This window comes from Eleginops maclovinus, chromosome 10, assembly GCF_036324505.1.
Source record: "Eleginops maclovinus isolate JMC-PN-2008 ecotype Puerto Natales chromosome 10, JC_Emac_rtc_rv5, whole genome shotgun sequence".
Classification (NCBI taxonomy): domain Eukaryota; kingdom Metazoa; phylum Chordata; class Actinopteri; order Perciformes; family Eleginopidae; genus Eleginops; species Eleginops maclovinus.
In genome coordinates this window covers 2,378,346-2,394,955 of record NC_086358.1, presented here as the reverse complement: position 1 = coordinate 2,394,955, position 16,610 = coordinate 2,378,346, and the positions used below count along the sequence as shown (strand labels likewise).

The following is a 16,610-nucleotide window of genomic DNA, read 5'->3' as shown; positions in this document are numbered from 1 at the left end:
AGCCGCCTTTAGCTTAGCGGTGGTGACGTGAAGTCATGTGACCGTGCTGTAGTTCCTTTATAGCCCAACATTAGCCGCCTTTAGCTTAGCGGTGGTGACGTGAAGTCATGTGACCGTGCTGTAGTTCCTTTATAGCCCAACATTAGCCTCCTTTAGCTTAGCGGTGGTGACGTGAAGTCATGTGACCGTGCTGTAGTTCCTTTAAAGCCCAATATTAGCCGCCTTTAGCTTAGCGGTGGTGACGTGAAGTCATGTGACCGTCCTGTAGTTCCTTTATAGCCCAACATTAGCCTCCTTTAGCTTAGCGGTGGTGACGTGAAGTCATGTGACCGTCCTGTAGTTCCTTTATAGCCCAACATTAGCCTCCTTTAGCTTAGCGGTGGTGACGTGAAGTCATGTGACCGTGCTGTAGTTCCTTTATAGCCCAACATTAGCCGCCTTTAGCTTAGCGGTGGTGACGTGAAGTCATGTGACCGTGCTGTAGTTCCTTTATAGCCCAACATTAGCCGCCTTTAGCTTAGCGGTGGTGACGTGAAGTCATGTGACCGTGCTGTAGTTCCTTTATAGCCCAACATTAGCCGCCTTTAGCTTAGCGGTGGTGACGTGAAGTCATGTGACCGTGCTGTAGTTCCTTTATAGACCACAATATGGACATTATACTTCAGATATCAGCTGCTTAATTCATGCTTCACTATCAGTGGCTCATTCACTATCAGTTTGTCTCCCAGCTAATTTTAAATGTTTGATAGCCTTCATACAAGAGCTTGTTATAACCTGATCTTTTGCATTTCCTCCCTATGTGCCAGGTTGTGTTGAGTACGGTGTGAATAAGCTAACATGTGACAGATGTGTAGCTCTGTCTGCAGGATCCATGTCGCTGATTAGGCTTTTCGAGGCTAAAAGCCATTTGTTGCAATTACCTCCCACAAGGGTCCCTGACTCACCTCACAAATGCAGGTAATTGGTCATTCTACCTAATTACCCGCACATTTGTAATAGTGTTTCCCATTATTAGGAGTTAAAGTCATTCTCAGACACTGTGATTAGATTTTTTTTGTGTCCTTTCCTGCTCCATTGGGTTTGTTTTGCAGCACAGAATCATTTTGCTCATCCTTATTTTCAGATCTACTACTCCCTGACAGCTGGTGCTTTTTTCTGTGCATAAAAAACGGATTCCCTTTCCCATCATTTTTATCCAATTTCTAACTGCCTCTACAGCGCAGCTAAGGGATGACATTGCAGATCAGAGATAACGAAGGGCTTTCTGGTGACTCATCCCAGGACTCGCCCCCTCCCACCACCTGTACCATCCTCTGCCTGTTTTCTACTTCGCCGCCCAACAGGACAGGCTCATTTTTCAACCAGTCTTCCATAGTCGTTACTTTCATTCCCCCATTACTCTTTCCTCGTAGTCTTTTCCCCCCAGCCTGACTTGCTTGTTGCACCTTTTTCTCCCCATGTCTGGAGGTTTGTGCAAGATAAATGATTTAAAAAGATGCAGAATGACTCGGCACATGAGATCAGTGTTTATGCAAAACCCATGGTAGTGGGGACAGATGGCTGGTGACTGGGCAGGGGGGATGACACGAGGGCAATAACAACCAAAGCAGCAGACGGCTTTGCTTTTCATGCACTATAAAAAATGTGAAGTAGCTAAAAACCTGCTAAAAAGGAGGCAAAAATTAGGAATTGGCTAAACATTTTGCATTTCTTTAGTTGGTTTGCACTTGAAAACTGTGAAATAGCTAAAACTTTAGAAATGAGTTAAAAGTTTCCATGCATTTTGAGGGAAATAGCTGATCCAAATTAGTGAGTTTAAAAAACTGAATCATGCAGAACTTCAGCCAGGAACATGTTTTGGAAACTGTCATTTTAAGCATAAAACCACATTCAATTGGTTAAATTAAGGTACATTTAAACAAAACATTGTCTGAGTGCAGGCAGTGAGGGTAAGGGGAACAAAAAAGCAACGTGTGCTTTAGAAGAGCTGACAAAGACCTGGATGGAAAAATAAAAAAGGAAAACAAATAAAGAAAATGCTTTATTTCTCATTAGATGAAACGAAAACTGTGAAACCAGGCTTTCTGAAAAGTCAACATTTAGAGGACACAAGGGGTTTGCCATAGCAACAAACAGTTTTTTAATTAGCTTGTTTCCCACTGAGATCACTTGTTAGCCTTAGACGACACCTTGAACAAAACTCCCCGTTCATTTTGTGTTTTTGTGAGCAGTCTTTTCATGACTAAAGGAGTCACGGTCACTTCATGTTGAATATTTTTTAATTAGAGTGAGTGCTACCAACCCATCAACTCCTGTATGTGTGCAAGAAAGGTTTTTATGTTATCAAAGTGTGTCCCATTGTATTTATGGCATCAGACACTCCCTCCGGAGGAAACACAGGGATTTTTAGCCATTTACATGCACTAAACCTATTTAACACACTACAGGATATAGTAAATACCCCAAAAGCACAATAGGGCCTCATTAATATCCTTTTACAACACATCTTTAATGCTGGAGAATCAGGAAGAATCAGGGGTGTGTGTTTTTTTTGTCACATTGCAGCTTATCAATCCCCAAAAATTGGGCTTCAGTGAGACATGCATGTGTCCGTAACCATGACAACCAACATTTTCCAGCGCAACGGCCTTTAAAGGAATATTCTTTTTTCTTTTTAGTTGACATTTCAGCAATTATGCTTCTTTGTCAGTGATGTCAGTTAGATGAGAAGATCAATGGTCTGGGTTTAGACTCTTCAGAGAATAACGAGAGCATCTGTCGCTTTAGTGAATGTCCAAAACATGTGTGCAGTATCCGGGCAGGCTTTATATGATATATGACTCATGCCCAACATTAGCCGCCTTTAGCTTAGCGGTGGTGACGTGAAGTCATGTGACCGTGCTGTAGTTCCTTTATAGCCCAACATTAGCCTCCTTTAGCTTAGCGGTGGTGACGTGAAGTCATGTGACCGTGTGCTGTAGTTCCTTTATAGCCCAACGTTAGCCGCCTTTAGCTTAGCGGTGGTGACGTGAAGTCATGTGACCGTGCTGTAGTTCCTTTATAGCCCAACGTTAGCCGCCTTTAGCTTAGCGGTGGTGACGTGAAGTCATGTGACCGTGCTGTAGTTCCTTTATAGCCCAACGTTAGCCGCCTTTAGCTTAGCGGTGGTGACGTGAAGTCATGTGGCCGTGCTGTAGTTCCTATATAGCCCAACATTAGCCTCCTTTAGCTTAGCGGTGGTGACGTGAAGTCATGTGACCGTGCTGTAGTTCCTTTATAGCCCAACGTTAGCCGCCTTTAGCTTAGCGGTGGTGACGTGAAGTCATCTCAATGGTTCATAACAAGTAATACACGTTTTTAATTGACATCTTCTTAGCTCTCCCCTCGTTATCTATTAAAGGGATTGCAGTGAGTCTTCAGAGCTAGAAAACTAATCGAAACTTCTTCAGCCTGAAGACACTAAGTATTAAAAAGAAACCATTTGCCCATTAAAACATGTTGGTTTCCCTCTTAATGACCACTGATTAGCTATTGCACATGCCTACACATGTCCTCCTCCTTCTGATGAGTTAAATTGCTTAGATTTGATTATTTCATATGTATAACACAATCAGAGCTGCACGATGCAATACAGGGATTTGACAACCAGGCTATAATAAGTAATGTAGTCATGGTGAAAATAAATCGTGCCTCAAAGTTATAGATGAATTTTGAGTAGTTAATTAAACATGACGACTTTCTTTCTCTCATTTATTTTATGTTGGTATATATTGTGTTTTGAGCTCCGACAAGTACATTCGTTTTTAGGGTTTGCCTTTATTTTAATCGAAAATAATAAAGGTTGAAGTATCAGTCGGATGTTGTCATGTTGACTAAGATAGAAGGAATGAAAGTCAGAGAGATTATATGTTGAGAAACTGACATCAGAAAGGGTTAAGAATGACAAGAAGATAGATACGTCGGAAGGAAACATATACATTGACGTCAGAAAACCTTGACTTCCGAGGCTTCCTTATACAGCTGAACACTTAGAGGGGACGAGTTGGGTATGACGTTCATGTGTAGCACTTACTATGTTTCTATGTGCAGGAGTCTTTCTGTGTTGAGTTTGTATGTTCATGGTTGAGTGCACTTATGGTCAGACACTTTGCATAAAAGCATCGGCTAAATGAAATGCTATGTAATTGAACATATGTTTGACTGGAAATTCAAAACACCAATTATACCAAAGAACTCTGAAAATAGACCCTCAGCTTATATGGCGGACCAGATGGGCGGGACTTGTTGTCTTTGATGGTTTGATCTGTTAATGTTAGGCAAATGGATTAGGGCAGAGTATGAATATTACTCGGGTACGCCAATGAGAGAAAAAGCACACACAGTGAAATTGGTCCTCTGCATTTAACCCATCCTAGTACTAGGAGCAGTGGGCAGCTATCGTGCAGCAATGGGGAGGGGGGATTGGAGGTGTCCTGGTGCCTTGCTCAAGGGCACCACAGCAGGGCCTAGGAGGTGAACTGGGACCTCTCCAAGTAGCAGTCCACCTTCCATATTTTCAAGTCTGTTCGGGGACTTGAACCGGCGACCCTACAATTCCCAATCCAAGCCCCTACTGACTGAGCCACTGCTGGACAAAGGAAGTGTTCCCTGACCGGGAATCGAACCCGGGCCGCGGCGGTGAGAGCGCCGAATCCTAACCACTAGACCACCAGGGATTAGGTTTAGGCATAAAGAGTATTACTTGCTAGGGTAAGAATGTCAGGGTATGCCAATCAGGGGAAGAATAGGGGTGTCTGTAGCTGGGAGAGTGTGTATTATAGGGTCTAAAGGCCTTTGGAACAATGGGCTGTGTGCTAAGAGGAACAGTGACCAAAAACCACATAGCCAATTGTTCCAAAGGCCAATATCCCCCAAATTACAGCCTGTTTTTGGCCGGTATAATTCCCTTTAGTGGTTGAAAAGGTTAGGTTTAGGCAAAAAGAGTATTACTCGTTAGGGTATGAATGTCAGGGTATGATAATCAGAGGGAGAGCTTAGGGCTGAGAGTGATTTTTCGAGTGTTGGCTAATTGGAAACTTTACCTTGAATCAAACAGCGATTGTTCCAAGGCCAACATTCCTAAACGTACTGCCTGTGATTGGTGGGTTTTCTTGCTTCTGTTGGTGGGAACGCTTAGGTTTAAGCATAGAGAGTAAGGTCAGGGTATTGCAATCAGAGGAAGAGTAAAGTTGGTGGTGCAGAAAGAGTGTGTATATGGACCTTTGGGGGGGGGGGGGGGGTTAAATCCCAATGACAAATGTCTTATTTCTACCATTTCTTTCATGACCCTAGTTTTTAGTTATCTATTGTTTAAATTTGGAGGTTTTCTGATTCATTATCTGGTTTTACTTCCTGTCTTTGTGTGGTTTTCCTGACTCTTTGATCGTCTCTCCTGGCCTTATGAGTTTCCCCTGTTCCCCATTAGCTTGGCAACACTTGCACTTCATCCCCTCATTAGCTCGCTTGTATTTAAGGCCTGGTTTTCTGTTGTTGTGTTCGTGTGGTGTGCAACATGTGGTTCTGTTTGCCTTTCCTTAAATTGCCTCGATACTTTCGATACCTGCTTAATTTTTGTCTTGGTGCCCACAATTGTTCAACACACAATGATATTATTCCTCTGTCTCCTTATAAACACGAGGCTGCCAAGACCCTGAGTATGAACTCATCTGTATCGCAGCTGGTTGAGATTAAGAGATGAAATAGGAAATTATTCCTGTTGCTTCGGCTGGTGAGAGATTCCCATCGGTAAGAAACATTGCCAAGGTTCTGCATTGAATACTAAACCAACACCATCCATCCCGTTCATTAGGCCACTCATTGAGGATCATTTTCTGTGATGGAGATGGTGATGGTGCAGGATGATTGTGTCTATGAAAGTAATGATTCAATTTCTGGTGAGACTTATGTTTCCCGACACAGAATAAGAGATTAGAAAAAGATCTTTGTGAGAAAACCTTGGCTTCACGTTGAAAAATGCCCTTGTACTGAAGACTAAAATATTATTTGACAGCTGCTGTCAGAAATAAGTCTCAATACCCCTTCACCAATATGATGCTGAACACCATGTAGCTCCTTTCCCTTTTAATCAGATCTGCCAGTTTAATATTGTCCTACCAACAAGGACAATACAAACTAGCCAATCAGAGTAAGGTATGTAAAGGAGCACGTGTTTTTTATATATCCTATTTTCTTTGAGTTTAATATGTCTGACAGTGCAGGATAAATACGTGACGTGAGGTCATGTGACCGTGCTGTAGTTCTTTTATAGCCCAACATTAGCCGCCTTTAGCTTAGCGGTGGTGACGTGAGGTCATGTGACCGTGCTGTAGTTCCTTTATAGCCCAACATTAGCCTCCTTTAGCTTAGCGGTGGAGACGTGAAGTCATGTGACCGTGCTGTAGTTCCTTTATAGCCCAACATTAGCGGCCTTTAGCTTAGCGGTGGAGATGTGAAGTCATGTGACCGTGCTGTAGTTGCTTTATAGACCAACGTTAGCCATGAAATGCTCCTTGGCCTTCAAAATACCACTAGATAACTACTCTCCATCACATAAACCCCCTCCATATTGGCAATTCCAACACATTTCGACCCCCCAGCTAACACCTCTCTCGAGCTGATGACAGCTCCGTCCACATTGGATGACATTCTGCTGTTCGATTTTTCTGCTGCCTCATTATTGTCCCATTAGCTCTCATTTACTGCTAAATGCATTTTCTCTCAGCGAGGGGGGGGGGGGGGGGGGGGACGACAGATGAGCAGATTTTTCTTCATCATCGTGTCATGATATCCTGAGGAACCCACATGGGGGCAGCCCTGAGCTGCAGCGTCGTGGAATAAATGCTCTTTCCATGACTGCGCTGCATCAATCATGTCTCTTAACGCTGGACATCCCCCCACCCCCCAACCCCCCCTCTGGTGTTTGTCATGTTGTTAGAGTGAGTAAGCATCTGCAAAGTATTCAACTACAGGCAGAGGTGGGATGGGGTGAAGTGCATGTACTCAATTACTTTACTGAAGTACAATTTTGAGAATTTTCATTTTTCTGTACTACTAGTTCTTCTTAGAAGCCAAAATTATATTATGTATTTCATTTTAATCATACAAAACGCAATTACATTAATAAATGAAAGGCATGTAATTAGAGGTTAAGATATCAAGCAGCAGTATCTTAATTAATTAAAACAAGTTAGTCTGTTAGTCTACTAAATTGCATTTCTTTTTATAAATGGACTATATCTCTTTATCAGGACCCCTCAAAGCTTCCCACACTACGAGTCATTCACACATTCACACTTCATTCATGCAGAGCAGCACCACTTGCTCTAGGGAAGCTTACACTCACACACACTCACACACTGCTGGCCGTCAGGAGCTACTCAGGGTTCAGTATCTTGCCCGAGGACACATCGACAGGTTGACTGACCCGGGCTGGGATCGAACCCACAACCTTCTTGTTGAAGGATGACGGCACTCCCTCACTTCCACAAGTAAACTGTCTGTATGTTTGGTTCGTGACGCACTTTGAGTTACCTTTGTGAATGAAAAGTGCTATATGAATAAAGTTTGATTCCTAAGCTGTTTAGTAAGTTTAATGTTTCTCCACGTTATCCTCACATATCCAGTGATGATGATGCTTTCCTTCAGGTCCGCTGTGCCCCATTCTCTGCTCCATAACGGCACCATCAGCCTTTTTTGTTGCTTTTTTGATGCACACTCTTCCTGTCCATGGCATACGGGTGTGGGCGCGGATATACAACACCCGGGAGGCGGGCAGACAATAGCATCTGATATTGTTTTCTGTAATCAGCTCATTTTGCCTCTCTCATACTCTCTCAGGTGCCTGGCAACCTCCTCTCATGTCTTCATAGACACTAACAGGAGGTGCACATTAAAGGTAAGCAGCGCTCTTCTTGTCAACTGAGGAAGAAAAAGCAGAATGAGACCCGAAGCGCCACTTGGGAGTTGAAAAGAGGAGAGAAAAAGTGTGCATCTCTTTGATCACACACATCAAAAACACCTTAAAAAGCTGCATGTGATGCATCTCTAATATGGTGAGAGCATGAGCCGCAGATCAAGTGTTTGTCAAACATAAGGTAGGTTTTATTGTCTCTGTTAGTAGATATGTGTCATATTGGATGTAATGGGTGAATAGCAGCCTTTATACACACAGTAAAGACAATATATAGGACATTCAGTAACACACACAGATCTATATACATACACCCAAGAATTGTGCATGGATTTAAGTAACTGTAAATGGAAAATACACTTCATTTATTTGTATTTAATATGATTTTTCTGACTGCTTGAAATGCCTTTTTTAAATTCTGCTTCTTGTATATTTTTTAATGGATCTGTTCTTGATTTTATTTGTTTTAATATGTATTTTATTTATTTTGTATTAATGTAAAATAAGGACATTAGCAACTGTTATGCAATGCCACAGCTTATGTACAATACACACTTTATTTTTAACAATTTATTTACATTTTTTAAACATATTTTAGATAAAAAAGGATTTCTGTCTGATGATCTTTGCCAAGACCTTGTGAGCCTTTTGAACATTATACACTTTTGTCCGCTATCTTTAATAGAAATGACAGAGCCTTGGCTAAAGTCCGACTGAAATGTCAAAATGTCAACGTCCAATGTCCTATTTCAACTCCAAGAGAGTCTCTGGCTGGTGAAGTTCACTGATAGGAAGTGACATTCAAAGAAGCACACGGTGTTTTGGAGTGAAGTTACTATTGGCTCAGACACTCACAGTGTGTCAATCAGGAGGAATCCCAACGGACTGCAGCCAGCCCGGTAGTAAGACCTGCACACACACACACACACACACACACACACACACACACACACACACACACACACACACACACACACACACACACACACACACACACACACACACACACACACACACACACTGAGGCTGTCTATCAAAGACACACACTGCAATTTACTGTAGAGTGTGGGAGTAAATGAGCAACTGCGAGAAAGTATGTGTAATGGAAAACAGAGTCGAGCTGTGGGCTGTTAAAGGCGCTAAAATGTTAGCTCAGGTCACCAAAATGCTAAAACAAAATGGATGTCATTCACATTTAGCTGTTGAGCTTACACTTTATCAAACACTTTAGCTAAAATAATCTTTAAACTGCTTATAAATAAACCAGTTGACCTAGTGAATTAAGATTTAAGGAAATTAACAATAGCGTTATAGGGCTAGCATTGAAACGCTACATGTAGCTGGTCTTTTTGGCAGCTAGCATAAAATATTAGCACGTTTGAAAGCTATAATTCTATATCTGCTTAGCTTTAGACTTGCTGATTCATTTATTTTATTGTAATACATCCAGATAGACAAAGTTAGGCACACTAGCTGCTATCTCTTTTAGAGTATTAATGCTAGGCTAATATCCATTGAAATGACATGTATTTACCAGTGCTAATAATGCCGTTTGCTATCCTAGCTCAATAATGGTAGAAAAAAACTCCCAGTATATATCAGGACAGCTGAAAGTCTACATATCTTCTTCGCCTGCTCCATGTCCATTAAACCGAACACATGCAGACAGAAAAAGAGCAATATTTAAGTACGTAAAAAAGGGTTTTGCTCATTTGAAACTAATGCAGTTGAAGCTAATGTATCTGCAGGTGTCTTGTTGTTCTGAGTTTGTATCTCCAAGTGTTATTGCACTAATTGTAAATTTGTTTGTGAGGTAACGCATTACGCCTTGCATACAAACATGCATGCCCTTTGCATGACACAGCTGGCCATTACAGACTTACAGTACATCCTTTGTCTAGCTCCATGTGTAACCATACCACTCTAAAGGGAAAATGACCTTCTCTTCTAACCCTCTGCAAGAAATCAAATAACTGTGATTCCCAAAGCTGTACCTCAAAGTGAGTCCCAGTCCCCCAGTGGGATTAGAGTTTCCCTTACATAAAAACAAAGAAGTGTAGGTAATAAATGTCATGTTGAGTCATTGTTGGCCCTGCTATGTGAAACCCTGGCTGCCCTTAAAGAGCGTATAAAACTCCTATGATAAACACAAAGGAGCTGAATCAGTGGCAGAAATCAGTGTTAAAAATGTGTTTTATGGGTGTTTATACGCTCGTTGTCTCTCAGGACAAGACCTACTGTATCTATGGAGTGCATGGACCGCCTTTTCCAGTAAATAATATCCTCTGACTGCTTTTATCTCTGGATCTTTCAACCAACGGTATTTTTAGCAGCTTGCTTTAGATAGCACCGATGGATTTTTTTGCAGGCGAGAAAGAGCAAAAATATTCTGTTTCTCGCAAGTCTAGTATTCTTACTGCAAGTGTGAGTCATGCACACACCAAAACATACACTTGTCAGGGCGCACACTATAATATAAATACCCTTTCCCTGTTGTCTAGTAGCATTTCAAACAGCCAGGAGACTCAATTATGCTGAGGTGATGTAATGGAGTCCAATGAAAACAGCACACTTAAACCTGACCCTTACTTCAGAGGGAGATGTGCTCCCCCCCCCCCCCATAAATCAACAGCTAACGGTTTCAACAGGAGGGTGAGGATAGATTAAAGTGCAAGAGAACCAACTAATGTGATTAAATGTAATTAAAAAGAGCGGTTAAACTAATCGAAGACAACACTGTAGGTCAGCACTTGAGCTTTATGGTTGTACACAGTAGTATTTGTCATTTAATAAATAGTTCCAATGTGCAAAATATATATTCCTTCAAAGTAAAGCTTTGAGGTTTGTCATGCTTTGGAAACACGGCGTCATACAATTACAAATATCTCGTACAGTCAGTGCAAACGTGTCACATACAGCAGTGGGTTTTCCCTTTAAAATCCAGCAAGAAAAACATTTGATTTATAAAAACATATCTTTGGCAAATATAAAATAATAAATATCTGCTTCTTCGGAAAAAATAACGTGAAGAAGGGAACACGCAGACAGATGGTCAACAGAAGGCTTGCAAGGGCATTGGGATGACAGCTGTTGATTTAAAAGTGTCATCTTTTACCCTGGGTGTTACATCTGTCAGTCGTTCCCATATTTACAGCTTCATGTTTGAAGGAAAGCAGAGGATACATAGAGCCAATGGGGACATCTACTGGCTGTCTGCAGAGCTGCGATCATAAATACAGTGCATGAGGAACACACAGAAAACATTACATGAGGTGGTTCAATGGAGTCATGCTGGTATAGGCAGTGGGAAACCTACATGGGGTGGGATTCCAGCTGGTTTACATACATTCCAGTTGATGCATAAATAACAAAGAGGTCACACATATAAATTAAAGAGGCTTTCAGTCCCGAGAGTGGTGCAGAAATGATGTATTTTTCTAAGTTGACCCAGAAGTTATCCCTCGATAAAAATCCAATGGGATTTTTCGATTGGATTCAGGATTTTTGCATAAAATAAGATCTGTGGCGCACCTTTATGAAACTTCAGGATAATATTCACATATTAACACCACTTTTAAGTATATGTAGGACTAAAGGCAATTGCTAGAAGTAAAAAAATAATAATGTTGGGCTACAAAAGAACTACAGCACGGTCACATGACTTCACCTCACCACCGCTAAGCTAAAGGAGGCTAATGTTGGGCTATAAAGGAACTACAGCATGGTCACATGACTTCAAGTAGCCACCGCTAAGCTGAAGGCAGCTAATGTTGGGCTATAAAGGAACTACAGCATGGTCACATGACTTCACGTCACCACCGCTAAGTTAAAGGAGGCTAATGTTGGGCTATAAAGGAACTACAGCACGGTCACATGACTTCAAGTAGCCACCGCTAAGCTGAAGGCAGCTAATGTTGGGCTATAAAGGAACTACAGCACGGTCACATGACTTCAAGTAGCCACAGCTAAGCTAAAGGAGGCTAATGTTGGGCTATAAAGGAACTACAGCACGGTCACATGACTTCAAGTAGCCACCGCTAAGCTAAAGGCGGCTAATGTTGGGCTATAAAGAAACTACAGCACGGTCACATGACTTCACGTAGCCACCGCTAAGCTAAAGGCGGCTAATGTTGCTTGATGACGTTTAGTCGTCTCATTTAGGCACTTCATAGCAGCCGCTGTTTTTAAATCCACCATATTTTAAGACGTTCAACAAAATCTCTTCAAAAACAAATTAAAAAGCATTCAGACGAAGGGATCCCAGAAGTTGTAAAATGCTAACTAATCACTGGGTTTAAAACTTAATTCCTGCACCACTCAATTCCCGTATGGTTCACTGAACAGTTAAATAACACAATCATGGTTCACTGGCTGGATAAACATGCCCACAAACAGAGTTTATAATCAGATTACATTCAAACAAAACAAGCACTGTTATCTGCCCCGTGCAGAAGTGTTGAATTAGAAGGTAATCCTTTAACACGTGCAATTCAAAACGATTGCCCAGTCTACTGTTAAGACCTTCACAGAGTTTCAGAGAGTGTGAATGTGCTGCTACGTCTGAGGAGTATAATCTTCGTGCAATCACTTTTTTTTGAAGATGCAGGAAGGTTTTTGGGACCCTATAATGATCATTTTAAGGTTAAAATGTGTATAATTTGGCTTTAATTTGACATGTTAAAACAGAACTACATCAATTTTTCATCCAAGACAGTCCGACAATATTGGTTTAAAGTTGGGAAATATGTTATAGAAGAAATAGGAGAGGGAATTTTCTGAGTTTAAGCGGACCATATCAATTATAAATATTATTTATTTGGGTATAAATAGATAAGGCATCCTGTAGGTCCATACAAACAGGCTCATTCCTCTGGTTTCTGGCTTTGAGAGCGACTTTCTCACACATATTGATTGGACTTTTCTAAACCATGGTAGCAACATATTTTAGGTTGTGTTCTCCTTTAATCACACTGATATTTAACTGACTGAATGAAATGGAGCAGGGACGGATTTAAAAGTGAACTACAGCAGTCCTATGGTGCTACTCTCACTGGAGATTGAACGGATATGTATGTAGAACAGTACGCACCCCTTTTGTAAGGCAATTATTAATCGTACGGTCATACTGTCTGGCTGCTAAAGAGCGTCCATTCTGTAGATAATTAACAGAGAGCATCAATAACAAAAGCCTTAAAATGACTATTCATATCTTTGCTTTGTGTTGCCTGCAAAGGAAATGTTCTTTTTCTCTCAAGCTTCCACACAACGTGGGATAAAAAAAAACGTCATAATATAATTGGATTTAGAAAAACTAAATCCAATTATATGTCGCTCGACTGGCCAAACATCTGCATTTTGACTCAAACCTTACTTTATATTAGACATAAACAGGCTGTCCATGCAGTCTGAAGTGATGTAAATATTAAGCGTTCAATGACAGTGTGAGTTAGTGAACATATGACCGAATATGTAGACTTATACTATACTGCATAAGTTGTGTAAGGGTTTGTAAACACATGTTTCAGTACAGTTCTGTTGTTTATAAAAGGCAGCATCCATTAACTCCAAATCATCTCTCCATTTTTGGTTCCTTACTTGCGAGAAAAAGCTATAATTTCCCCAAGAATTCAACACAACATTGGGTTAGTAATTCATATACAAATGACTATATATTACTTTGACTCTATTGTACTTCTGCTGGAGCTGGGCAGGACTTACCACATAATAAAAACAGCATACATAGGCATTTCTTTTACACATTCACTTCAGGTTGTATAATCTCCAGGTCAGGTTTGGTGTCAGGATCCAGCATAAGGTTTGTGATAGAGGCGGCTTTACCCAGCTGGTACTGCTCCTTGATTTGCTCGTCCATCTGTATGTCTGAATACTCTTTCTTCTTTCCATTCCTTCTATCAAACTCTGCGGTGATCTCCGCCAGCGTCTTCCCTTTAGTCTCTGGTAAGGTGAGTCCCAGAAACACAGCGGAGGACACACACACGACCAAGAAGGGCAGGAAGCAGAAGTCCCCCAAGCCTTTGACGATGAACGGGAACAGCATTCCCACCAGAAACAAGCTGATCCACATGAACGACCCGGCTACCATGTACGCTGCCGGGCGAGCAGATTGGTCAAAGATCTCGGCCGGTAGGATCCCCGTGACCCCAGCAGGCCCAAGACCAAAACTGAGGATGTAGCAGAACACGCACACCATGCTGAGGTACGCCATGCCAGTCACCCCTCGACTCTGGAGGTTCAGAGCCACAGTGAAGACCACAGTCCAGAAAGACATAAGACTGTACCCTCCGATGAGAAGGTACCGTCGTCCCACACGCTCGATCAGCAGGTTGCTCAGGATAGAGGCGGTAAACTCGGACGCCCCGGTGCCGATGGTGATGTATTGGATTTTCTGTGCAGGGATCCCCGCTGCGAGGAAGATGTAGTAAGCGTAGAAGTAGATGGAGTCGTTGCCGCAGAGCATCATGGCGCTACTGGCAGCCATGACTGTCCTGAGCTGGGAGCGCAGGTCTTTATCTTTAAACAGAGTCCAAGGTGTCTTGTTGGCAGATGATCCAGAGTTCAAGGCTGCAGATTTTTGCTGCTCCTGCTCCTGAAGCATCTCCTCCACCTCCGAGATGGGAGCTACCCCACCACGAAGCCTCCCGAGCGCCTTGACACAAGCTTCCTTGTCTCCCCGGTCGATGAGAAGGTACCTGGGGCTTTCTGGAAACCAGGGTAAGGTAAGGAGCTGAAGCAACCCTGGGAAAGCGTTACTAGCTAGCAAATAGGGCCAAAGATGCTGTGCACCCAGAACCTCAGTGAGTCCAACAACCTGACCCAGGAAGATCCCGAATGCGGTGAAAACAGCAGAGGAGAAAGCCACGGCGCCCCGGAGATGTTTCGGGGCACTTTCTCCAAAGTACATAGGCTGAACGTTCATGCTGACACCCGAGTTCATCCCAACCAGAAAGCGAGCGAAGATGATCATCTCGAAGGACTTCGCCGCCCTGGACGTGAGCACGAGGATGGCACCGGCGAACATAAAACTGTTGTTCAGAAGCAGCGAGTTCTTCCTGCCGAAACGCACTGAGAGAGGCCCGGCGAGCAGGGCTCCGAGCCACCCTCCGAGGGGGAAGGCTGAAACAATGATGGTCCACACCAAGGTGAGCTGAGGACCGTCCAAGCTGGTGCCCCATCGCTCCATGTAGGTGTCATTGATGAAGGTCTGGATGTAGCTGGTGGGAGCGTTGATGATGGAGATGTTGTAGCCGTACTGGAAGGTGCCTCCAATGGCTGCAGAGCAAATAGTCAAAGCGAGGATCCTGGCTCCACCACCACCTGAGGGTCTGCTGTTTTTTTCTGGCTCACCTTGGGAGTCCATCTGAGGCATGGTTGTCCAGGAACAGACACAAAAGTGTGGATCCTGCCGTCTCTTATAAGCACAGTTAGCTCCAGCTTAATGTATAACCTTATTATTTAACATGCATGCCATTTAGATGGGTTTGGTAATCTGTATCCAATATAACTGTCTACATTTCCTAAAGGCAAAACGTGTCATTACACCGTTTTTGTTTACCTCGTTTAACCTCTCAGGCGATTCCCATTCCGCACGAGCGCGCCAATAAAATCACGAATATTGCACCACCCAGCCAACTGGATGATTATATACTATATTACAGCCAGGGATAGCGCTTATCTATACATATTTCACATTAAACAGATGAAAGTGGCAACACAGCGAGCTAAAAGTGAAACAGTAGCCTGACAGTCTGAGTACGGGGAATCAATTCCTCCTTCTGCCTATGTGCGTTCAGCGTTTTGATTGGCTCACAGCCACGCTAAACACAACGTGATCTCTCTGCGACTGACAAGCAAATATGAATATCATGGATTGTGTAAACATCCGGGTAAATATATAAAGTAATACAAAAATTAATAAATTAAATACATCTATGAAAGAGAAAAAATACCGTTTCATATTTCAGGTTAAATATTTGTTCAAATTAGTGTTGATTGCCTTTTTATTCATAATCTTTTTGAAAAGTGCTGCTATATTGTTTTAATCATTGGTAAGGACGTACAATGTTTTATGTACTCTAAATACTGTATATGTACAGCAATAAATAGCAACACAAAAACGTCTGAGGTACAATAAGGACAGTAGTTTAGTTTTAAAGACGTGCATGTGAAAGTAATTAACATTATAAGCTTAAGTACAAAATTGAGGTATTTGTACTTTACTTTCATTTTTATGTGAGTGTGTACTTCTACTCCTCTACATGTATTTAATATCTTTAGTTGCTAGGCAGATTAGGATGAATGATGGTAAATATAATCTCCCTTAAATCAGACTTTAGTTCACCTGCAGTAAATCCAGCAGCTACCCTGCAGTATACAAAGCCATTCAAACTAGCTGCACCTTTACCAGCTCTGAGAACACTTTAATGATCAATCATTATAAAACATATCAGAGATATTATTCTGAAATGGACCAATCAAACAATGACTACTTTTGGTCCTTGTGTGACGAAAATAAAAGCAGTTCTAACTGTTTCATCTTAAACTAAATCCATACATGCAGATGCAATACCAACATATAACCAGCAGATGTCGCCATTCTGGTCATTAATGCTCGAGTCACAAAGTAGTTTTAATACAAAAGATT

General features: G+C 42.0%; 1 protein-coding gene and 1 non-coding gene across 2 annotated transcripts; both read right to left on the bottom strand.

The window, feature by feature from the left end:
• Positions 1–4,643: 4,643 nt before the first annotated feature.
• trnae-cuc (transfer RNA glutamic acid (anticodon CUC)) lies at positions 4,644–4,715 on the bottom strand. Its single transcript has one exon. It is a non-coding gene; the product is annotated as a tRNA-Glu (tRNA).
• A 5,970-nt stretch (positions 4,716–10,685) lies between these two features.
• On the bottom strand, positions 10,686–15,704 carry LOC134871390 (solute carrier family 2, facilitated glucose transporter member 11-like). Its single transcript, XM_063894164.1, has one exon. It carries the CDS (start codon positions 15,333–15,335, stop codon positions 13,701–13,703), a length of 1,635 nt encoding a protein of 544 aa, XP_063750234.1. The 5' UTR covers positions 15,336–15,704; the 3' UTR covers positions 10,686–13,700.
• Between the last annotated feature and the right edge of the window lie 906 nt (positions 15,705–16,610).

What these genes read in the sequence shown, in the direction of transcription:
- LOC134871390 (XM_063894164.1), bottom strand. Translation starts at nt 15,335, where the DNA reads ATGCCTCAGATGGACTCCCAAGGTGAGCCAGAAAAAAACAGCAGACCC.